We start from the raw sequence: 24,250 nt of genomic DNA on the forward strand, positions 1-24,250 counted from the left end.
TTAATAATTGGTAAGTCTTTAGGAAATCCCTCGTCATTTATTTTATCATGAGTCGGAAAAAGTCTCGAGGAAACGGATCCGCCCACTCCATCTGGTGTAGATAAAGGTGTGTAGCGACGAAGAAGAAGATTAGCCGACGCAATCAAAGCGGCCTTATTTTCTTTTCTTTTTCTTTTTGATTATCTCGAACTGATTCAATTACACAAAGAAGAAGAGGAATTTGTTGTGTGCGGGTTGTGTGTGTCCTTGGGAAATTTTTAAACCCAATCAAAAAAATGTGTGCGACGTGTGAAACTTTTTGGAGGTTTTTTTGCCCATCAAAAGTCGCCCTTTTCCGTCGCTAGATGATGGAACCACCACCCCGGTCCGGTGACGAGAGACAATTATACAAAATTAAAAATAAAAACGCTGAGTCTGTGATGATTATAACCAGAAAATAATTAGAAAATAGAATAACCGCAGCGCTTGCGCCGTGAAAAAAAAAAAAAAAAAAAACGATACTTTTTTTTTTCTTTCCCTCCTCGTTTATTGCCCAGCCACACATTGTTAGGACAGTCTTTCTTGATTCTTGTCCGGTAAGCTCCTCTAGAGCCCGGCTTCACCCCGACTTCTTTTTCCCGCCTACTGGCTCTGCTGGCCTGGCTCCCGTTCAACATTTATTTATTTATTATATTTGCTCTTTTTCTTCTTCTTCTCCAGTCCCGTATAGCCCTGGGTAAGTGCCCGTTCAGATTTCGGTCTTTGCTTCCGTGCTGCGGCTGCTGCTCCTCTTCCTCCTCCTCCTCCCCCATTTCTGTGTTCTGTACGTTTGCCCACAATGAGGTAAGTCTCTGGCGTTCAGTAGCGGTTCCACCGCTGGTCTTATCAGTCGCTTCGTAACGTTCGTCTCTCGATCGCTATCGTTTTTGTTTCCCCCTCTTATTTTTTCGGGACGTTCCAACTTGCCGATTGCCGTTCATTTATTCTACTCACGCAAGGTGCGGATCATCTCGGCCGGACGTTTAAGTGGACAATGACGGATTTAAGTTGATGGCGAAAACGGTTGCCATCATCGGGATTCACAACGACGGCCCAAATATATATAACTCTCCATTCTTTGAACTCGTCGGCAGGATCGAGATCTACGGGAATCGCTAAAAGGTCAGTTTTGTAGACATAAAAGCCAGCGCTTCCGCATTTGATTTGGGTTTTTTTTCCTCCAAAATTGTAGCAGATATTATAACTTTGTGTTTGTCAAATGACTTTTCAAGTGTTTCTGATCTAAAATTTTAAAAAAAAAGATGATGCTTAAATCGGGGCGGCACAAGTGCGGTATGGTGGAAAGAAACCAGAACACGACAGATGATCTTGTTCAGACTATCCTGCATTCTTATCGTCGTGCGTGTGGCAAAATACCCGGAAACTTTATTTTCTTATTTTTGTACAAAAATAACTAATGAAAATTATATACGTCCACTATGTATATTTAACTCTCTATCTTTGTGTTTCTGGGTGCAGATACGGGTTTTTTTGTTTTGTTTTATTTAATCCAAGTCATCGCGGACAAGAGACACCAAAGGTTTCCATCCATCTTCTTCATTCATGCGGCGGGTCGTGTGATGTCGCTCGACGCGTGTGGCACTCGCCCGGAGAGAAATAACACAGCACACACAACAAACGAATAAAAATAAAGGGATCGAGTGCTGTGTCGGGCATAAAACCCTAGAAAAAGAAAATAAAAAAAAAGGTTTCTGTGACTGCCGAGAGAGCGTGACGTCGAATCGATGGCGAACCGTGACCAGGAGTCACTGGATTATTATTATCATTCGTGGTCGAAACGGTGGTCGATGACGAGATCGGCCAGCAGCAGAGGAGTGACATCGGCCACCGCCAACACCTCGACCAATGCGGCGGCCGCAGCGTCTACGCATCAGCGCGGATGTCGATGCAACTGGCTCCGACTACGCCAAAGGATCTTGGCTAAGTTATGCCGGGTAACGATTTGGTTTTTCTCATACATATGTCGCTCCTTTTTTATTTTGTTTCTTTTTCCCCCTTTTTTTTTTTGAACGGGAAAACAAAAAGAACCCCCTCAGTAGAGAAGCCATTGAAATTGAGTTTGAATTCTTATGCATAGCCACACAGCGAAATCCGTTATAGTTTTCCGCCCCCATCTCGACCGTTCTATCAAAAAGATGTATAATAGCTGGATTACCTCCTGACGACTCTCCGAGTCCGGTTTTTCTTTTTACGCATCGCGGCCATGCCTTTTTTCCACAAAGAAGAAGAGCGGAAAGAAAATAAATGGATAATAATAATAATAATAAAAGCACATTATAATACATGGTCGTGTGTGTGAGAGAAGAAAGGAGCAATTTAGATCGACTTCCATCGCGAGGATATATAGAAGAGAGAAGAAACGAAAAATCAAAACTCCCATAAATTCACGTAGGAAAGTGTTGCTGCGGTCTTCGTTATCGTTGCGTCCTGTGTCCCGATAGATTCAAATTGACAAGTTCCCACTTGTCTTCCAGTCAGGCCAAACGGTGCGTGAACCGATTTGAAAAAAAAAAAAATAAATAAATGGTCGCCTGAACGATGCATGTCGTAAAGAAAAAGCACAGTTGATTGCTCCATTGTGCGGCCGTGATGAGGCAAGAAAATAGACAAAAGAGGCTTTGCCAAAAAAGGTGCTCGAGTGTATGCGCGATCGACATCTCGTTGGGAAAACATTTGATAACTCGCTCTCGACGCCGCATATACATGTTTCATCAAGAAAACCCATTAGACTAGAAATTGAAGCACAAAAAAGGCCATCAAGAATCTCTCTCTCTCTCTTATATGCAAGAGTGTGGGAGGGTCTATAGTACCTTGAATTATGCTCAAAGAGACCCTGGCCTAAGTGGATACATCTGAAGCCGACGCAAATATACACACACACATTTCCTTCGTTATATTCGTCCCTCCCGCGCGCCCACGGATCGTTCACGGTCGACGGTTGCCAGCAGCCCGCTTGAAATTTTTAGTGGCGTTGTGGAGTCGCTTTGAAAAAGACATCGCGACGTCAATTGACAGAAAGAAGATGGCGATTATTGGCCTTTTCCCTTTTTTTTATTTTTTCGGACCCGCCGGATGAGAGAGAGAGAAAGCGGAAGGGTCTGAAGCAGCGACTTGTCCATAATCTTGTTTGTCGATCTTCTTCTTTTCTTTTTGATTTTCTTGGATTTCCGATTGTTCGCGTCTGTGCATGCTAGCGCATCTCTTCGTCGTCGTCGGCCCCGCCGAATAGACAGGAAATACGCTTCGTGATGCCTAGTCAGATTATATCATGCTTCCTTGATTTCTTATATACACACTCATCGCATAATATACAGGCGCTAGCGTTATATGCTCTCGGTAGGCCCTCACTTTATCTATGCGCCTTTATAGAGGTCTATGCGTCTATAATTCGATTCGGTTGGTGATTGACAACGAGATCAATAGATTACGACGTCAGTTGTAGTAATAATATACGCGTCATTTTAGTCGAGGAGAGGGGGTTGTATAATATCGTGACTGATTGCTTTCCAATTATAGACGACAATTGTGATTGTGCTCATGCTGACGGTTCTAGTCAACCTCATTTTTATTCTGGAATTTGGCTACAAGTCGAAACAAAGTAGCGGCCCCCATCTTTCTGCTGGCAAGTTTCCAATTATATTCTCAAACAGTCACCCTGAATTATTCTGAAAATTTGATTGGTATTTTATCGATTTCTTTTCTTTTTTCTGTGTTATTTGTTTTTTTTTCACGTGTAGATGAGTCGACCGGTCGAGCCAATATCACGGATGATAGCCAATCATACCAGCAATATCTAACGCTGGAAATTGTTTCCAGTCAATTGAGAGCGGCCGTGAGCGTTGATGGAGCCACGGTACGTTATTATTAGTTTGTTCTACGCACTTGTAACTTCCATCCTTCTTCTTCTTTCTGTTGTAAACGCAGTAGTAGTAACTATAAATACTGACAGTTTTTCCGCCTTGTTATTGCCCCCGTCTAGATGATTGACGATAACGAAGTGGGTAAAGGACGAGGTATTCACGTGCTGGTCTTAAATCAGAGGACCGGCTCGGTAATGGCCCGACAAATTTTCGACACCTACTCGCCGCACGAAGACGAAGCCATGAGCCTCTTCATCAATTTGGTCTCCAAAGGCAGAATCATCGTCATGACTATCAAAGTAAGTTCTCACCAGCAAACTCAACTTGCTTGGCAGCACACACCTTATTCGCATAGTATATAAGCGTATCAAAAGAACAATGGCCTTTCATCTCATCAGTGTCTATTAACGCCCAGTACGTTATTATCTCTTTCCCGACCAGTCCCGCGGAGCTCGGGGCTTTCTATACATATGCGTAGATTGTTCTTTTGATCCCTTTCTAAAGTATGTAAGGTATACATAGAGAGAATATGTACGCATATAGTGTATTAACTCGACTTGGGGGGGCTTTATTGGATGAAAAAAAAAGGATGAAGGTTCGTTCCATCTGAAGCAGCCGACGCGGGATCTCCTGCAGCGCTACGGATCGAAGAATTCACAGATATTGGGCTGGCGAGATACGTGGATCTTCGTCTTCCAAAAGGAAGGCATCAACTCCTTGCTGGCGCAGAGAGGCGGCGGCAGATGTTGCGAACATTTGGGTAAAAGCTCCAATTTCCTGTCGTGGGGAGAGAATCTCTCCGTGACTTGCAAAGTCCGTCTATCCACCGACCAACACGGTTCGCCACTAAACATTCTCTCCTATATAGACTCTGTTTGATTATCGATCAGCATATCTTTTATGTTACATCTATCTGATTCCTTTTTTTTTCTCTTTCGCTCTCTCGTTTCGACGGGCGTCATCGGACGGACGGGCCTTTATGTATACAGAGTCGGAGTGCCAATGGCCTGACACGGAAGAAAATCAACGCCGACGGGAGTTCTGCAGTCGTGTCGAAGGCTACGGAAGCGTCTGTGATTGTCACCAACCTACTCCCATCAATTTCCAACCGTCTCCGGTAGATATAGTCGTGTGTATAGACTCTATACCGAGCTATATAGACTTTTGTGTAGACATTCATCATTGGTTTATCTTATTGGAGAAAAGAGGTTTTTTTCTTTTCTTTTTTAATCTTATACCTTGGGCTGCCAACGAGGTTGCGCTGAACTGTGGGATTTATCTCAAACCCAAACGTCAACTGTCACACCCGCGTTGGGGGCCAACTATCGATTCTTTGTGTGTGTACGCAGAGACCCGCTGTTAATCAATGGAAACATATAGAATTCACTAGATGGGGCGGCGGAGGGTAATTAAGATTGACCTTTCGATGGGGGGGGTTCAACCTCTTTGATTATTCCGGATGTAATATCCAATCGTACTGCGGCGTGAACCCAGTCACCCCGTTGGCAAAGTCTTAATCTAAATACCTTGTAGACAAGTCTTTCCTCAAAATTGCGTCATTTGTTTGTAAATAGGCTATTCAGCTGCAATATTTTTCTTATTTTCTTTTTCAGATTCCAAATAATCAAATTGGTAATGTTCCCGTGGCAATCATAGCCAGCAATCGCCCGCATTATTTGTACAGGTATTGATATCAAATGTTGTTGAATCGATTTCTTTTTATTACCCTTAAATAAGCTGATTTATGTACAGTAATTGACTATTGAATTTAAACTTGTTTTTTTTCCCGGCCAGAATGTTGAGGTCTTTATTGAGAGCTGGTGGTGCCAATAAGGAGATGATGACCGTGTTCATCGACGGCTATTTCGAAGAGCCCATGCAAGTGGTGCGCCTTTTGGGTTTGAAGGGAGTCCAGCACAAGCCGCTGGGCACCAAGAACGCCCGCATTTCCCAACATTATAAAGCCTCTCTATCAGCTCTCTTCAAGCAGCATCCGGACGCCCGTCACGCCATCTTAGTTGAAGAGGATCTGGACGTCTCCCCCGATTTCTTCCAGTAAGTTTCTCTGACCTCGATCAAAAGTAGGTCGTCCGTCATTCATCGAATTTTGAATCGTCGTGACACGCCCCGTTTGCGTTATTCTCACAGTTATTTCAGTCAACTGGCGCATTTGTTGGATGAGGACCCGACACTTTACTGCGTGTCGGCCTGGAACGACCACGGCTACCAGCACAGCGCAGTGAACGCGACGCTGCTCTACCGAGTCGATACAATGCCCGGACTCGGATGGATGCTGACCAAGAAACTGTTCAAAGAAGAGCTAGAAATATCGTGGCCGACCCAGGATAAAGTATGTTACAGCATCAACTACCGTCTACATTTGTCAACTGATGTAATATTTTCTATAAAACTAAAAAAAACTATTGTGTTGAATTATATGTAGATGTGGGACTGGGATATGTGGATGAGGAAGCCTAGCGTGCGCCGAGACCGGGAATGCGTCATTCCCGACGTTCCACGCACCTACCATTTTGGCGCCAGCGGCCTCAATATGAATTCCTTCTTCCAGGATACTTATTTCCGTAAGCGGGCGCTCAATAACCAGCCGGACGTTCAACTCCGCGGCATCGAAAAGTAAGCAGACTGTAACACACACAAAAAAAAAATAGTTTGAATTGAAATTAAAAAGACTTATTTAAAAAGAAAATAATTATACTTCTCCTTTTGTTTCCTTATAACAATGCCGCATCAAGCATGAAGGCCGCCAATTATGAACGAGTCGTCCACACAGCGGTGCGCAATGCAACAGTGCTAGACCACAACATTTCGCCGTGTGAAGAATCTTTCATTCCCAACGTTTCGGTACCTTGGAATTATTCTTCCAATCGAATGATTTGAATTCATTTCGAATTTTTGTTTTTTTACATTTTTGAAAGGGAGAGACTTTTGTGTTGTACATGAAAATGGAGCACGCTCGGGACACAGTCACCTGGCTTCAGATCGCCAAGGTAGGCTATACAATTACAATTGATCTACAGTACCCACCAAACTATTAGGTACACCCCCCTATTTTCAATGCATTCTTATGGCACTACGTGTCCTAGAAAAAATGCAATAACTCTTGAACCGCTTGGGCTAGATTTTTTTCCTTTTGGCCCTGAGTAGATCTAATGATGATCTACATTTTTTATACACATGAAGTTGTCGTAGGATTAACCCCCACGGCGCTACGGTATCGTTCAGTTTATTAGGTACACCCGTTTTCCCCCCATATGCGCCGTGTTAAATACGGCGTTTTCCAAAATTTACAAAAAATACTAAAAATCAAGCTAAAATCTTTTTCTTTGTGCCAAAAGATGCAGAATTCTTCACTCTATACGAATATAAAGAATAATTTACAATCAAACCAACTCAGAGAACCCTTCCCTATACCTCAAAGTTTTCCACTTCAAAATTTGTACTTTTTTCAACAAACTTGCACTTTCGCCAGCAGAGGGCGCCCAATTTCGCCAAATTTTGAAGTGGAAAACTTTGAGGTATAGGGAAGGGTTCTCTGAGTTGGTTTGATTGTAAATTATTCTTTATATTCGCATAGAGTGAAGAATTCTGCATCTTTTCGCACAAAGAAAAAGATTTTAGCTTGATTTTTAGTATTTTTTGTAAATTTTGGAAAACGCCGTATTTAACACGGCGCATATGGGGGGAAAACGGGTGTACCTAATAAACTGAACGATACCGTAGCGCCGTGGGGGTTAATCCTACGACAACTTCATGTGTATAAAAAATGTAGATCATCATTAGATCTACTCAGGGCCAAAAGGAAAAAAATCTAGCCCAAGCGGTTCAAGAGTTATTGCATTTTTCTAGGACACGTAGTGCCATAAGAATGCATTGAAAATAGGGGGGTGTACCTAATAGTTTGGTGGGTACTGTATTTACATTGTATATTTCTGCGGGAAACTGCTGACGGTTTTCAAATTTTAAAAATGAAAACAAGTGCTTCAAAATTTGGGATTTGGACGCAAGGGGATCGCACAAAGGCCTCTGGCGATTCTTTATCAAGAACAATTCAATCATGGTGGTCGGTTTTCCGTTTTCACCGTATTCGTGAGTATTGGACACTCTTTGTCCCGCGTCCCTGGAAAGATGTTTCGATTGACATTTTAAACTTTTGCAGGAAATTCAAACCGGCTCCGGTGATCCCAATTGAATTACGTCCGGCATCCACAACTCCGAGGAGTAATTAATCTGCGGGAGTACATACAGTTGTTCAAGACCAATCACGTTATCTCGTGAAAATCGGCCATTGTCGAGCTCACACAAAACAAGGTTATATTCCAATCGGCATCACGCCTGCTATACTGCTACTTATCACGCAAACGAAAAGGCATATCGGTGATATTCGATGGTTTTTGTTTTTTGTATAACTGCTGCCGTGTGTGTGTATCACACCATTCTCACAAACAAATTTTTTTAACAAGATTTATATATTGATTGAACATTTCAGAATATTTATCTTATACATAGCTGCTGCTGCTCTCCTCGTCCATATGTTGAAAATAAAATTTAATTTGTCGTTTTTCGCTTTCATCGGCCCTTGCGGCCAATTTTATTGCGGAGCTCATGAGCTAGGATTTACGACACAGTAGTTAACGTTTTTCTTTTTTTTCCCAGCGGAATCTTTTAGGACGTTTATTCTGGGCCGGATATTTTAAAAGTCGTAAAATCCTGGACGATCGCATCACGCATCTGTAAATAAACCTCATTGATCCGCGGTTGCTGTCAGGGTCCTACGAATCTTACCGCATTGCCAAAAAAGATTATCGTATGACTCGATCATCAAGTTAGTGATTCATCCGACACGCGTCGCTATAGTTACCGGGCAACGTGGACCACCATTCGGGCGTTGTGTGTCACACCTGTCACGACAGCACGTTCCAGTGAGCCCAGATTAGCACATCCGCCAAAGCCGTGTGCGGTTTATTTATCCCGATTATTATTTACACAAAAATAATATAAAATACGGAACCAAACTAAAAAAAGAAAAAGGTGACATTTTGGTATAGGCCGGCCACTATAGGATAGACCGGTGTCGAATTAAGCATTCAAGTGTTGGCTGCAGTCATCGCCGTCATATCCAGCAGTCGTAGGCCGTTGGAGCCTCTTGACTAGACTGGAATATATTTGACCTTAGGGAGGCCTACCTAAATACGGCAGCCACGCCTCTTTTTAGATCGCTGCCAAACGGTAGCCCTGAGAAGTGAGGTAAGCGATGCCAAGTTTTGTTGGCTACAATCTACAGTCAAAATGGTTTCTTTGGACCGTTTCTTCTCGGAAATTGCCATACAATTAATCTTGGCTTTCTTTTTAAAAGGGAAGAAAACCGTTTCAATCAGTGATGAATAACTTGTCGTCAGAGCCATTAATCAAAAAGGCTTCCCTAAATTAAGCCCGTTGTTTTACTATACGCATGCATGTTGTAGCTCAGCGCTGCTCAGCCAGCCTTATTGCCCGTGAACGGTGCCGAGTAAATATAAGCAAACGATTTGTCCTGCTGCAGGAAGGGGTCCTAATCCATTGGGCGTGGATAAACAGGGCGGGTATTCAAAATGACAATGTAAATCATTACGACGGACTGTACTATATACTACTAAGGCTGACAGTTTTCACATGTGTGTTACTTCAACAATGTCTCTTGCCTCTCAAGACCTACAAAAGCAAAATGGACAATTGGACATGTAGCCTGTATGCGCTTTTATATAGGCTGGCGTATAGTTTTCATTTTTATTTCCGCGAGATACATCTCATTAGGTTCAAGCACAAATGTGTCTGTCCCTATATAGTGCCTTATTACATTATTGTTTTTCTTTTGTGTTATTGGCATAGAGTGCTGGATGTCGACAGCAGGATCGCCAGCATTTGGCTTTGAACAGGTGAACTGTGAAGGCCCTTGCAGCTTTTATCGACTTTCTCCCTACTTTGTGAATAACAAGCTCTACATGTACAGCTCTATACGCCGCTCGATGGTATCGAAACGGTTTTTTTCAGAACAAGAAAAAAGAAACTGCCATCCAATACCTTTATACACCTAGAAGCCTTTGTGAGCCGGCATTTTTTGTTGGTGCTGCTGCTGATTTTTAAGTACCTTTTCACACACTCCACCAGTTCGACATTGATGGAAACATTTAACTTGTTGCCAAATGCCTGTAGCCCACAATCGACAAAATCAATACACGCATTTTCAAAGCACGCACGAGTACAATAGGTCGTCGAGTTCGCCAAATCGGTCGAGGCAATATTGAAGTTGAAGCCATCGATTAGATTCCACAATCTTAATCTAGATCTAGTTTAGTGTGTTTACCCTTAAAAACTGAAAGTTTATATAACCATGAAAAAATATTTGTATCTTCTGTTGCAACGGAGAAACTGTCTCATATGTCTATTTGTGTGTGTGTGTGTGTGTTAACAATTAATTGTTCCCAGGCAGCAGGCACACTTGTGTCAATATTAATTCAAACCTTGACGGACGACAAGTAGTCGAGTTTTACAGCTGACCGGCAGATGGCGTCCAGGTGTTTCAACGTGCATTTGAATTTCAAGCCAAAGTAAAAGCGTGGCTCAACTTTGTGTTACGACTCGTCATCGAGCCACTGCGCCGTTGGATTGACGTCGAGTTTCCTTCTGCAGCATGTTGTGTGCTTTCTATCGGCTGCTGCTGTGTTAGCTGTTTATAGTCAGACAGTTTGCTGACATCCAGTCGAAAGGACCGTCTGTTCTTCTCGTCAACTCATTTCGGATATTTTGACTCTATTCTCATTTTCTCCCTCTGCTTACACCCAATTGGATATCAATCATCGTTTTGGCTTAGCATTCTGCTGCTGGGAAACCATCATCTGCTGCTCTCGTCTACCTTTTCGATTGTTATTCACCGAGAAATAAGTGTCTGTGTCGTGTGTGTGTGTTACTTTGTCGTGTTAAACTATCCTTGTGTTTCTTCGTGCACCAGTCAAGTCGTGCTTCTGCTGGTGTGTGTGTCTGTGTTTCGGTGTGTGAGTGTAATTCTTGTTTCTCTTCTTCTTCTTTCTGTGTGTTAGTGTGTGTCTGTGCAGAGTGTTTGGCGTTTTCTCTCTTGTCGGTTTTGACGAGATATTATTCTCTGTCTTGGGCCGAAGTTGGTTAGAAGGGAGAATACGTCGTTTCGTTCTGTTTAAAAAAAGAAAAAATAGTGCATCGTCTATTGTGTGTTTATTCAGGAATTTTGTGCATTTTCCCCTGCGGGTTTCGACGTCGACGTCTAGCAATTCGTCCGTCGCCATGGCGGCCAATCGAAGCTCAGCATCCGACCGTTTCCTCGTTTTCATCCTGACAATTCTGGCATTCTATTCCGGTAATTCAACACTTTAGTCAAATATTCTTTTTTTTTTCCCTACTCTACCCTACTCCTTCACATTTTTTGGACAAGATTGGCAAAGGCAGACCTTGTTATTTCTTTGACTGAAAAATAAAACCTTCCCACGTGTGCACTCATCGCGCCCCATCTGTCAAATGTCAGGCGGTGATTCAACAGCATCATTAACTTTTTCCACATATGTTCAGACTTTGTGTGTAGATTGAGTCCTTAGTAGAAATGTTGAAATGACGTTCAGAAAAAAGAGCCGAGGACAGACGAGAACGGTAGGGAAAACCAACAAATCCAAAAGTCGCCGAAATTTCACTTGTACTGCACATTGAAATGGGCCCACAAGTTCTTAGATCAATCAGCAAAATGGTCTCTCTCCTTGGCTCTTCGTCTAATTTAGAAAAAAGAAATAGAAATTTCTTATTTTCGTCGAATGAAAGAGAGGAAATGAAAATATCCTTTCGGACACGAGCGGTAGTAAGTAAGTAGTGCGGTACTCGTGTGTGCTGCGTGCGTCTTTCATCGAATCTTCATAACTTCCGCGTGCGCGCGCAGCCACTCACCAAGAGGATTTGTCAAAAGACATTCTTCTTTCTTTCCTTTTTCTCTTCTTGATGAACCGATCGATACCGTATCGTTGTCGGATCTGTTGGTTTCACTACCCAACTTGGCTCCTCCCTTTTGTGTTTTCATCCAGCTCGATTCAAAAAACGAAAATCTTAAAACACTGGATCTTGTTATAGTATTTCCCCCTCTGGCCGCCCTCCCATCTACGTCGAGAAAAAGTTATTTTTGAAGCCAATTTCTTTATGTTCCTATTCTTTTTATTTGCTTTTTATTGTTTATGGAGCTTATCTCTCCCCCCTCTTTTTTTAGCATCAAGATCGTGACATTTTTCCGAGTCTCGATCGGCCACCTGTCCCGACCTTTTGTGTCGTGATATATCGACTTCCGATCATGCCAGCGATATCCACAACCTTTGTTTCCGTTTTTTCCTTTTTCTTTTTTTCTTTTCTGCCAGCCAAATCAAAATAACAAGTACTACGCTATCGTTGTCGTCCTTGTTGTTTAGACTGTTGTTCGACTAATAAAAGCATTCTAGCGGGGGTTTTTTTTTGCTTTTCCACCACTAGCTGTATTACACGTTAATGCCACAGCTGGTCGTGTAATTAGAACAAGCTTCGTTATTCATACCGGATGAAACAGACTTCCGTACTCTTGTGCGCCTTCGTTAAAACAGGAAAAAAATAAAATAGTAAAATAGTGAAATTGTTTTTCAGAACCGAACATTCTACGTTTAGACGTCAAGGTTTCACGCACTCACTCCCCTGCACTTTCTCTACGCATTTTCACTTTACATTCCAAAGTCGACACAAATTACAGTTTTAAACGTGAGCGCCAAGTTCTTCTCTCCCGGAATAGCCGAATGGCCGTTGTGATGGGTCCCCCTTTAAACTCTGTTGTTGTTGGGTGACGAATCAGGTAGTCTAACAATTATTAATGGAGCACTCTTCGTCCAGAAAACAACAAAAACATCCGTATTCGATAATGTTTCTTCTTTTAAAAAAAAATAGTCGGTCGCCTCTTCTGCCGTCTGTGGGAAAGTTCCCATCGGTGCCAATGACCTAGTTAGCCTTGCAACTTGCCTAGCTAAATTGATGTTATTCTACTCTGTCGGTCTGTAGAAGTGTGTGTGTGTGTGGTTAGAAGCCTCGAGACTAACGAATGAATTTAGTTGGGGGTTTCCGGCTTTTGATGTAGGCCTATACTGGCATTTGTTTTTTTTTACATTCAACGGTCACGGTCCAACCGATTTCGATTAGCCGAACTGAAGTTACAAAAGAGAATTGAAACAGGGAAAAGGGTTGATTACATATTTTTCAAGTCGAAAGTCACACCCGGTCACACCCAGGAGATGTTTATTCAGCTTTTCCCCCACCACTTATCCATCGTGTCCCAGAACGTGAAGGCCGATATTTGTATAAAGATATAAAAGGGTTGGATATACATGTGAACAAGATTGGATTGAAATCCTTTGGAAAAATCTTTCTAAAAAAATGTAAAAAACTCTTGTCGCTTAAAGCTCCGATGAATACGAATGGCGGAATTGGACAGACGGGCCGAGTGTAGAGGTGGAATAGTGTGTAGGGGGGGGGGGGGGGAGAGAATACTGGCGAGGGGGGAGTGATGAGATGAATCAGCTGCAGCGGGGACTATTGATCCTGAGGTCGTTCTCCCCCCTCTCTACACTACCGAAAGGCGGAGCTGAAGGAGGGGCCGTGACACGCTCCGGCTCTCCCTCTTCTCCCTCCTCTTTCCTTTTGTATTTTCGTGTGTGCTCTCCCGTTCCTACTCTTCTCTCTCTCTCTATTTCTCTTTCCTGCTCTGTTCTGCTAAGGTTCCCGATCGATGGAACATACACTAGACTTCTTTCCTACACAGCTATATAGAGTGTGTGTCTAGTAGAGAACTAGAGACGCCAGCCTAGTTTGTGTAGATTCTACACAAACATCTATGGCCATTTCTTCGATATTCTCTACCCCCCCCCCCCTACTGCTCTCACCCCACACGTGAAAATGTGACGTCACGTTCTTGTTACTGTCCGTGACTCATTCAAACTCAATGAAATTGCTGGCGTCAAGTCTTGTGATGGAATCTGGTACAGCCAGGACTGTATCGACCAGATAACAAATGCCATAACAACCGGATGTGTGTGTGTGTGTCCCATCATCGTCGAAATATCATTGGTCCAGGATTAGACAACACACTATAGACAGAGCTCTACAGTACAGTACCAAATAGAAACCTTACTAGAGGAAACAAAAGAATTACACTGTGTACACTCTACATTAGATTATCCATCTATTTTTTGGAGAGGAGCAAAAATGAAAACAAAAAACAAAAGGGGAAAAAAAATAAAAGCATGAGGTTGCTGGAACCGAGAATTGATGGGTGGGCAATCTTTTACACCACGTTGTTGTAAAACGATGTCCTGAACTTTGGTTAAAGCCAGTTTTTTTTTTTTTTACTTCCCTCCCAATCGACGGATCGTGTTACACATTCACAGTGTAGAGGCCCAGCCCTGACACACGCGCCCGCTTTATTCGCGATACGATCGATTGGACGGAATAAAAGACACCCTCCTTCTTTTGCTTTTTAATTCATTTTTTTTGTGTTGTTGACTCCCTTCATGATGAGATACATCCAAGGCTTTTTTTCCCCACCGGCGGAAGTGGTTTACCATTGTTCCAGCACGGACTCTAATAGTACACCGTCAAGGTTCTCTCTCTTTAAATGAATTTTAAGAAAGAAATCTCGACGCCAGCTATAATATTTCTCGACATTTTTAAATGGCCTTTCTTTGTGGTTTCGCCCACGTAACGTCGGCCCCCTATCAGGGCAGGTACGCACAGAGTCGTTCTGTGTGTGTGTAATCACCGTCTTTCTTGGTAGCAGTAAGATTATTTCTCAATGGTTTCTTGGGATCTCGGCTGTTCGTATTCAGTTTGTGGGGGACTAGCCAAGGCCGACGAATCTACTAGCGCTCCCCCCCAACAACAACAATATCAAAATGGAACTTACCATTTTGTTTGTTGGTTTACTTATTTTTCTTTTTTACTTCGTTTCTCTCTCTCTCTCGTACTCGCTCCCCTCCCCTCATCCACCCTTCTAGCCGCCGGAAATGGCAGGTATAAATCATGATGGCTGTGTGAGAGTTGTGAGTGCGGTCGAGAGTTTTTTCGCCCCACGTACGGTTATAAGACGCCTGTTGGAAAAACGAAAAGGTCCTCCTTCTCTAGCTTGAGACCCTCATCTTCTTTTGGAGGTGGTGTACAGATGGGGGTTGGAACCGTGATGGAAGGTTAGATTCTCCGATTTTCTATTGTCTCGGATGTGCATACACACACACACCCCGCCACCCTTCTCAAGAGTCTAGCAGGTGGTCGCCAGTGTTTTCTGGAGAACCGCTGCTGCTTATATAGACGATGGAACTACCAGCGGGTTTCCTTGAATCTTTACGGTGGTAACTCGATAAGGTAGATTTCTAGTTGCTCTCTTCCCCCCTACTCTCTCTCCCCATCCATCCATCCATCCCTATGTATGCCAGTACAACATCTGCTCGATAGAAAGAAGGGCGGCCATCATCCAGCAGCAGCTGCAACTGTTTAAAAGGACGCAGCGCGCGTCTGGCATTTGAACCGGTTTTATTTTTCAACAGGAACACACAAAAAAAAGACGCTTCGACTATTTTTGAGCATTTGACCGTTGAGCTAAATTTTTGAATGTCTCTTCTGTTCTCTTCTGCATTTTCTTATTAAAAATTTCTTTCTTTTAAAAACATTCAAAGTTTATCTGAATTTTGGAAAAAAAACACGACAAAAAGAAAGCGTGGTTGCCATTTCCTGTGATGACCATTTTCATGTCATCGAAACAAAATAAATTTGAATATAAAAATGGGATTATTTTTCTCAGCGGGGAAACGCTGACTGATGATGATGATGACCATATAATAATAACAACAAATTGTATCTTTTTTTTCTATGATTGATAGGTGCGTGCGTTGGCGACGGTTCCGCGACAGCGGCGGCCAGTTCGTCGTCTCTGTCCGGACCTGTTTTCTTGAAGGAGCCATCCAACCGCATCGACTTTTCCAACACGACCGGCACGGTGGTCGAATGCGCTGCCACGGGTAATCCTCGCCCGGAGATCCTGTGGATTAAAGCCGATGGCAGCCCCGTCACGGATGTACCCGGACTCAGACAGGTAAAAACAAAAATGAACATATAAGAGAAACTTTTAAAAAAGGAACGACGGCAACAAACAACGACGCCGCCAATGAGCACTTTTTCTTTTTAAAAAAACATAAAACCCTTGTCGAATCTCACGCATTCTCACTCACTTTTTTCTCTCCCCTAGCTCTAAAAGTTGTTTTGACGTTTTCCTCCTCCATCCCCGTGGATATTAACATGATGAATAGTCCGTGACACGCACACGCAGTTAATCATCCAACGCGTTTCTTCTTGCCTTTTTCCATGAAATAATGTTGAGTTTTCAAAAAAAGAACCTTAGCTTTTGTTTCGCTGGCAGTACTCTATACACTTGGACAGACTTATCAACCCTTTGATCTCGTTTTGTGTAAGATTTCCCCTCCTTGTCTGACTGGATGATGGGGGACGTTAGTTGGCCTTTGTTGTATTTTATACCGTGACAGCGGGCTCTTTTGCACGATGACGAGTATCTCAATTTTGTGGCGTCTGGCAGGTTCAAACGTCGGGCAGTTTGGTTTTCCCGCCGTTCCGCGCCGAGGACTACAAGCAAGACGTCCACGCCCAATTCTACCGATGCGTAGCCCGCAATCCGGCCGGATCCATCGTCTCCCGAGACATCCACGTCCGAGCAGGTAATCATTTTCCCATCTTATCTTATACCAGTTTAAGAGGCTCTAGTCCTTAAGTTATAAACGTAAGTCTTTCTCTCCCCCCTTCTGCGGTCGATATCGAATTGGGTGCCATTTCCGTTTATCGTTCATTTAATCGAACACTTCCGTTTTGAGCCAAGAGGCTTCCCGTTTAAAATTTCACAAAAGTTTTGACAACTAACTACAAGGTTATGATTGTTTCATCTTTTTTAGTTTTTTAAAAGTTTGAGAATTTAAAAATGACGCTCAATTCGAAATTGGCTTTTATTTCAAATTGGTTTAATCGAATCACGGGGGATTTGTAGTAGCACTTAAGTTAAATTTACGACATAAAAAAACAAATGACAACACCCGATGGTTAGTGGTGTTGCAATCGTACTCGACGTACGTGTCGGAGGATCACGTGATCCTGGGCAACGCGGCCGTCCTGCGCTGTCACATTCCGTCTTACGTTGCCGACACGGTCCACGTTGACCACTGGCTCGTCGATGATCACATCATCTCTTCCACATCCAACTGGGGTATCAACTTTCTCCCTCACCTCTCAAACGTGTCCCTTTTTAATGATGAGGAGGAGAGAGAGTATTACCCAAAAAATGGCCGCAGGATATCGTCGTTGAAGCTCGTCATCGTCATCTTTTTGGATTATTCAATGATGTTGATATTCGAATTACCTGTGCCACAGTCGTGAGTCAAGAATACGACACGGACGTCAACAAAGAGTACGTTATCCGCGGCAACAGCGCTCTCCTCAAATGCCAATTCCCGTCCTTCATGGCCGACCATCTCCAAGTTGAATCGTGGATGATGGACGACGGAACTGTCGTCACCCAATCTGAACTCTATGGTACCTCTTCCTTTAAACCTTCACCCTACCCAACCCCACCCACCCACCCAATAGGTGTTGATTAATCGGTCGGGGAATCTAGAAGAAACAAATTTCCGATAAATGTGTTGATCAATCACTAACCGGATGTATAAGACTAGCTCACCCAAAAAAAAACAGTAGCAGACGCGGATGATGATATTGATTACCTGTACACACAGTCGTGAGCCAAGAATACGACCTGGATGCCAGCAAAGAGTACGTTATCCGCGGCAACAGCGCCCTCCTCAAGTGCCAATATCCTTCGTTCATGGCCGACCATCTCCAAGTTGAATCGTGGATGATGGATGACGGGACAGTTGTAACCCATTCTGAAATCTATGGTACTTGGCACGAATGAAAACAAAAACAAACCAAAAACTATCCTTCACTTTCAACCCTACCCTGAAAAACCCAACCCCACCCACCCCGTTACAAAATCAAATAGGTGCGATCGATCGGGATTTCGAGCGTGAAGAAGGCGGAAAAGTTGTGCCCAATCAATTTTTTGATGAATTTGTTTTTTGACCAATCACTCTCGGTTTGAAAAAACGAAATGTATAGTGGTGCACCAGACATACCAGACAGACGTCAACCTGGAGCACGTCATCCGCGGGAATAGCGCCGTGCTCAAGTGCAGCGTTCCCAGTTTTGTCGCCGACTTCGTCACCGTCGATACCTGGCTGGTAGATGACAATCACGTCGTTCACGGCGACACTTTTGGTAAACACCACTCGTTTGAATATGAAGATGGTGATATCCTTCTCTCCCCTCCACTCCCGTTCGAAAGGCGCATATCTTCTCCAAAACACAAAACAGGCGGGAATCGACGCCAGCAAGGGGCATCGGGTTTCTTGTTGTTCTTTTTTTTTCTGTTCAGCTGTCGTCTTGGTGGATTTTTATGTCGGTGATTATTATCAATGAAAATGTAAAATACTCCCCCCCCCCCTCCGTGTAGTTGTACAATCGAGTTACGTCGTCGAAGTCAACAACGAGCACGTCATCCTCGGCAATTCGGCTATGCTGAAATGCACGATCCCTTCGTTCGTGACGGATTTCGTTTATGTGGCCTCCTGGACGATATCGGACGAGCGAGGAGAACTCGCCAATCTCGATACCCAATCAACGGGTATATTTCTGCGGTTTCGGCCGAAAGCGCCGCTCATTTGTTTCATTCTTTTTCTGCCACCGACATTGAAAAGATTGAACAAAATCATTGCTCCACTATATAGTTTTTCAATTAAGTTGACTCATTTCCCTCTGTCTCTTCCTAAATCCCACGCATTTCTTGGTTAGTTGTTCTGCAGTCGTACGAGAGCGAAGTGGGTAATGAGTACGTCATACGAGGCAATTCGGCCTTGCTCAAGTGCGGTATTCCGTCCTACGTGGCCGATTTGGTCCAAGTTGGAGCCTGGCTCGACGATCACGGTCAAACTTATCATCCAGCCGACTCGTCGTCTGGTAAAAACTTCTAGCAATGCACAAAAGCAATTCCCATCCTGATAAATCTTCCTTCCTTCCTGATTCCCCCCTTCATATAAATCCTAGGAGAGGGAAATTGAAATTTTAGATTTAAAAATGTGTGTGGTTTATTATTGCGAATTATTTTGATTTTAATTGATTTGCTATCCCCGTAATGAAAAAAAAAAACCCAAAAAAAACATGGAAGCCGTGTGGCAGGATTACGAAGTTCGTGTCAATGACGAATTCGTCCTGCGTGGGAACGCCGCACTGCTGAAATGTTTGGTGCCGTCGTACGTGAGCGACGTGGTCCAAATAGAGTCGTGGACGTCGAGTCAGGGCGAGGTGTTTGGTGGCTCTGATTGGGGTAAACAAAATCATCACATCATCTTACACTCGCCCTTTTTATGTTTTGGTTACAGTTGTGAGCCAGTCGTACCAGGTCCATGTGCACGATGAGTACGTGTTGCTAGGCAACGCTGGGCTTCTCCGATGTTTGATCCCGTCGTTCGTCAGCGATTTTGTCATCGTCGACACTTGGGTGGGAGATGATGGGACTCACATTACGGCCGACAGCCACGGTATTGATTCACAAGCCACCAACCATACACGACACACACGCACGTGTACAAGAATCAAATCTCCATGCCAGAATCTTGGCGGCGCTCTTTAGATCCATCCGGGAATGCCGGAATGGAAGGGAAATGGATCCACCCCCTCCCACTAATGAACCACATTTTTTTAAAAAATTTATTGCAGGTCAGCAAATGAACGTGGAATTTTCACTAATGAATTTTTGACAATTTTTGAATTGTTTCTTTGATTTATACAGGTCGATAATTATTGAGTGACTAATCAATTTCTCTCTCCTCCCCCCTCCAAAATTCCTTTTTCTTAAATTTCACTTTATCCGTCAACCGTTGAATTATGGAGCAATGATTTTACAAAACAAGCAAAAACAAAACTAAACATTTTTCTTTCGCGACTACGTTACAAAAATTTCTATACCAAAATCAACGGTGGCGGATTTACTCTCTCGGATAGAAACAAATTCTGTACATTTTTTTCTATGCCTGGGATTTAGTTTAAGTAAATTCAACAGATGATCTAATCCGCATTTTTTTTTCTTCTTTTATTTGTCTCGCTAAAAAAAAAAATGCGAAAACAAAGATGGCAAGTACATGGTGTTGCCAAGTGGTGAATTGCACATTCGTGACGTGTCACCTGAAGATGGATACAAATCTTATCGCTGCCGGACCAAGCATCGCCTGACGGGCGAAACCCGACTCAGCGCCACTGCCGGACGTCTAGTCGTCACCGGTGAGTTACCCGAACGACCCACACAAGTTTTAATACATTTTTTTTTTTCAACCAGTTGACAAAGTTGACACATGACGCAATTTTCTAAACTTGTTCATTTGCTTCTAGTCAACATTTTGTCTTTCTTGTAAACTGTAAATTTTGTTGAAAAATACTTTGTCACTGGTTGATTCGACTGCACTGCCTGAATGTTGGGATAGGGTACCCCTGCTGCACAATGAAACGTAGAGACAATTTGCTATCAAAAACCAAAATTTCAAAAAATATCTGACGTAGAAAAATTTCAAAAATTGTGAGCCAATGACGAAAGGTGCAGGGGACCGGTCGGTGGAGAGACGCGGCTGGGAACTCTTTTTTTCTGATTCAAATCGATCCATATAAAAAAAAAATACCCTTTTAGATAAAAAGTCCTCCCCCGCAAAATGTGTGTGTGATTGACGTATCAATTCTCCGTATAAAAATGATCTAATAGAACCAGTCAGCAGCGGCGCTCCGCGCATCCCTTCTGTAACGAAAAGTTACGTCATTGAGCGTCGTTCCGGCCAGAATGTGGCGCTGTTTATTGGCGTTCAGGGTTACCCAGTTCCTAGCTTCCGGTAAGCCAAAGTGTGTGTGTTGCGCTGCGTGACTCACACGCACATTTTCTTTTCTTCTTTCTTTTCTTTTCTTGGTTGCTTCATTCCTGCATACCTCTCGGCTAGAACCATTGAGTAACGTGGCTCCACGTGTGGGTGCCTCATCAAAATCTTACGTCTTTGTCAAATCCCAACGCCAGCCATTGGCCATGTTCTGCGAAGCCCAGAGTTTCCCCATTCCTGCCCACAGGTTAGTAGTAAGATGAGTAGCGACACTCGCCGTGAGTAGCAGTCTAAAAATGGCCATTTCATTTCCCCCCTCCGTTCAAAAGAAGAAAAAAAAAGAAAGAAAGCAGATGTTTCCATTTCTCCCCTCTTATCTTTTCTCTCCTTTTTCTCTTTCCGCAGTCTTCTCTGGAAATAAATAGACCCTCTGTATATATTTATAAATGGCGGTAGCACAAGACACAGGGCAAGCGGTTTATATTGGGAACGGTTCGACATCTTAGACACGCGTTTTCATTGCGCACAGGGTTACTCGATATCAAATATCACAATAAAACTCACAACTAAAATGGTCATTCAGAACCGACCAGCAGCGCAGCTCCTCGTTTGGCCTCCGATTCGACTTTGTCCAACGCCAAAAAAGTCTTTGGCCGTCCGATGACGTTGCTCTGCCCGGCTCAAGCTTACCCTGCACCCTCTTTCAGGTATACATTGTCCAATAGCTATACATTGTCCCAACATCCGACTGTGTCGTCAGATTCGTTAAATTAGAGAAAATCTCTTTAAAAAACGCTATTTGCAATGTGATGGACAGAACCGACTAGTAGTACAGCGCCACGTTTCGCCACCGATTCGGCCATTTCCAGCTCGAGAAAGATTATCGGACGTTCGTTAACTTTGCTCTGTCCGGCCCAGGCTTACCCTGCACCGGCATTCAGGTATATTCAACAGTCTGTCTCTCATTTCCCCCCGCCGAATGTTTGCAAGTCGTTAAACGTGAAAGTTTGGACATTTTCGAACGTTAGAACCAACGAGTAGTACAGCACCTCGTTTCGCTTCCGATTCAACCAATTCTAAACGAATGACGGGTCGTCCGCTAACTCTCCTCTGTCCGGCTCAGGCTTATCCTGCACCTGCCTTCAGGTAAAAATGCATTCCAGCAGTCAGGCAGTCAACAAATCAAATTGACAGAACAAAATCTCAATATTTGCGATGAAATTGTTAGAACCAACCGGTAGTAGCGCTCCGAGATTTCCCTCTGAATCGTCGAGTTCCACGCTCAAGAAACCGTCCAGCATTTCAATCAATCTTTTGTGCCCGGCTCAGGCCTACCCTGCACCTTTGTTCAGGTGAAAAATCTATCCCTAACGTTCACGACAGGATGTCCCCCCAATCAATGTTGTTGTATTTGACGTTTTCAATTGAATCTCGGTGTCGCGTAAATTTTTTCGTAGAACCGACGAGCAGTAGCGCACCGCGTTTCGCCTCCGAATCTTACGTCGGTTTCCAGTTGAGAAAAAGTTCCGGAATGGCCATCAATCTTTTATGTCCCGCTCAAGCATTCCCTGCACCTTTGTTCAGGTGAATAACCTTAGATTCCCATACATTATTCGAGGCAAGGGGGGGGGGTCGATTTTGTAGCAATGCATTCTGTATCAACTCCAATTCAATTGCGCCCCTATTGTGTTGTGATGCAGAGCCGACGAGCAGTAGCGCTCCGCGATTCGCTTCCGAATCCTACGGATTCGTTCTGAGGAAAAGTTCGGGAATGGCTTTCAATCTTCTGTGCCCCGCCCAAGCTTTCCCTGCACCTTTGTTCAGGTAAAGATACACACACACGTCCACAAGTACATAGCCGGTTCACCCTATCCTTGCCGACCCGATCCCAGTGGATCAAGACTCAAATTTCAATGTCGTAATAATATAGAGCCGACGAGTAGCAGCGCTCCTCGATTGACTGGCGAATTCTCCCTAGTGGCTCTAAAGCGCCTTCAAGGCTCTTCGTCGACATTGACGTGCTTAGCGCAAGGCTTTCCTGCACCTGCTTTCAGGTAAAATAGAAACAACCAGCTTTTCTGTCGGGAATCCCACTCTAAACATTCAGGCCGCATTAAGAATTATCGTGAGAAAACGCTTAAGCCAGCACGTACGACGACGAATGTTTTTTTATTTCCCATTTCGATTCAGAACCGACAAGTAGCAGCGCCCCTCGTTTATCGGGCGATTTCTCTTCTGTGGCTTTAAAACGTCACCGAGGCTCTTCTTTGACGTTGATGTGTCTAGCGCAGGGTTTCCCAGCTCCTCTCTTCAGGTATACACTACGGCTGCTTTATTTGATATCAACATTCAGACAGGGCCTATCCACTTGATCAATGAATGTTTTTTTTTAAATAATACTCTTGTCGGTAATGCGATGCAGAGCCTACGAGTAGCACTGCTCCCCGAGTATCGGCTGACGTGTCTATTGCCTTCCTGAAACGGCAAAGAGGCCTTACGACCAATCTCCAGTGTCAGGCTCAGGGTTTCCCCGCACCTCTCTTCAGGTACCAACATCTCCTCCCGCTATTGAAACATTCAGACGGTTTGAATTTTGTCGTTTAGTCGTCGTTTTGGGGGATGAATGATTAGACGCAATTGGAATTATATCTGCCAATAGAACCAACGAGCAGCTCAGCTCCTCGATTTGCCAGCCGTTCGTCTGTTAATCTGATCGAAGATCTTCGCTCCAGTTTCTCTCTTTATTGTCCGGCGCAGAGTTATCCAGCGCCCGCCTTCAGGTTAGCCGATAACATATAACATTCAGGCAGCGAGATAAATGGTGTTGTTATTTAGACGCTCAATTGACAGCTAATTTTCAATCGATATGAAATTATTTTACAAAGAGCCTACGAGCAGCTCAGCTCCTCGATTTGCCACCCGTTCGTCTGTGCATCTCATCGAAGACCTTCGCTCCAGTTTTTCTATTTTCTGTCCGGCACAGAGTTATCCAACGCCCGCTTTCAGGTTAGCCCATAACACGTCAACATTCAGGCAGCGATAAATGATATTTTATTAAGAAAAAGCTAATTTTCGATCGGTATGAAATGATTGAAAAAAAGAGCCTACGAGCAGTTCCGCGCCTCGTTTTGCCAGCCGGTCATCTGTCCATCTTACGCGTCAAGATTTGACGGCCAGTTTTGCGCTCTTCTGTCCAGCACAAGCTCATCCAGTGCCCGTGTTCAGGTTAGCTCTTTCCCATAAGAACATTCAGGCGGTATCTAAAAGAAAAAGGAAACTCGAATTTGTTGTCTAAATTATTTGATAATA

The 24,250-nt window shown here is 43.7% G+C and overlaps 2 protein-coding genes across 51 annotated transcripts in view; both read left to right on the top strand.

The window, feature by feature from the left end:
- Positions 1-981: 981 nt before the first annotated feature.
- Positions 982-8,453, top strand: LOC124320280 (protein O-linked-mannose beta-1,2-N-acetylglucosaminyltransferase 1-like). Its single transcript, XM_046783086.1, has 15 exons — positions 982-1,140; positions 1,498-1,973; positions 3,556-3,661; positions 3,777-3,892; positions 4,019-4,198; positions 4,488-4,737; positions 4,889-5,016; positions 5,513-5,583; positions 5,694-5,954; positions 6,048-6,249; positions 6,343-6,533; positions 6,653-6,761; positions 6,836-6,907; positions 7,897-8,006; positions 8,077-8,453. The coding sequence occupies exons 2-15, from the start codon at positions 1,764-1,766 to the stop codon at positions 8,144-8,146; spliced, it is 2,076 nt and encodes a 691-aa protein (XP_046639042.1). The 5' UTR covers positions 982-1,140; positions 1,498-1,763; the 3' UTR covers positions 8,147-8,453.
- A 2,178-nt stretch (positions 8,454-10,631) lies between these two features.
- The window catches only part of LOC124320209 (Down syndrome cell adhesion molecule-like protein Dscam2), a 33,482-nt gene continuing 19,863 nt past the window's right edge, over positions 10,632-24,250 (top strand). For 17 of the 50 annotated variants that reach the window (XM_046782917.1, XM_046782924.1, XM_046782920.1 and 14 more), the window contains exons 1-6: positions 10,632-10,944; positions 11,153-11,286; positions 15,851-16,062; positions 16,561-16,699; positions 18,541-18,711; positions 20,214-20,363. In XM_046782917.1, the coding sequence (XP_046638873.1) occupies positions 11,214-11,286; positions 15,851-16,062; positions 16,561-16,699; positions 18,541-18,711; positions 20,214-20,363 (745 nt within the window). In that variant the 5' untranslated portion in view covers positions 10,632-10,944; positions 11,153-11,213. Of the gene's footprint in view, positions 10,955-11,152; positions 11,287-15,850; positions 16,063-16,560; positions 16,700-17,079; positions 17,239-17,402; positions 17,565-17,764; positions 17,927-18,146; positions 18,306-18,540; positions 18,712-18,878; positions 19,044-19,251; positions 19,411-19,465; positions 19,625-20,213; positions 20,364-20,835; positions 20,960-21,524; positions 21,649-22,169; positions 22,294-23,363; positions 23,488-24,042; positions 24,167-24,250 lie in introns of all 50 variants that reach the window. The other 33 variants (XM_046782951.1, XM_046782946.1, XM_046782932.1 and 30 more) reach the window with 23 other exon arrangements.

Source organism: Daphnia pulicaria, chromosome 1, assembly GCF_021234035.1.
Source record: "Daphnia pulicaria isolate SC F1-1A chromosome 1, SC_F0-13Bv2, whole genome shotgun sequence".
NCBI lineage: Eukaryota > Metazoa > Arthropoda > Branchiopoda > Diplostraca > Daphniidae > Daphnia > Daphnia pulicaria.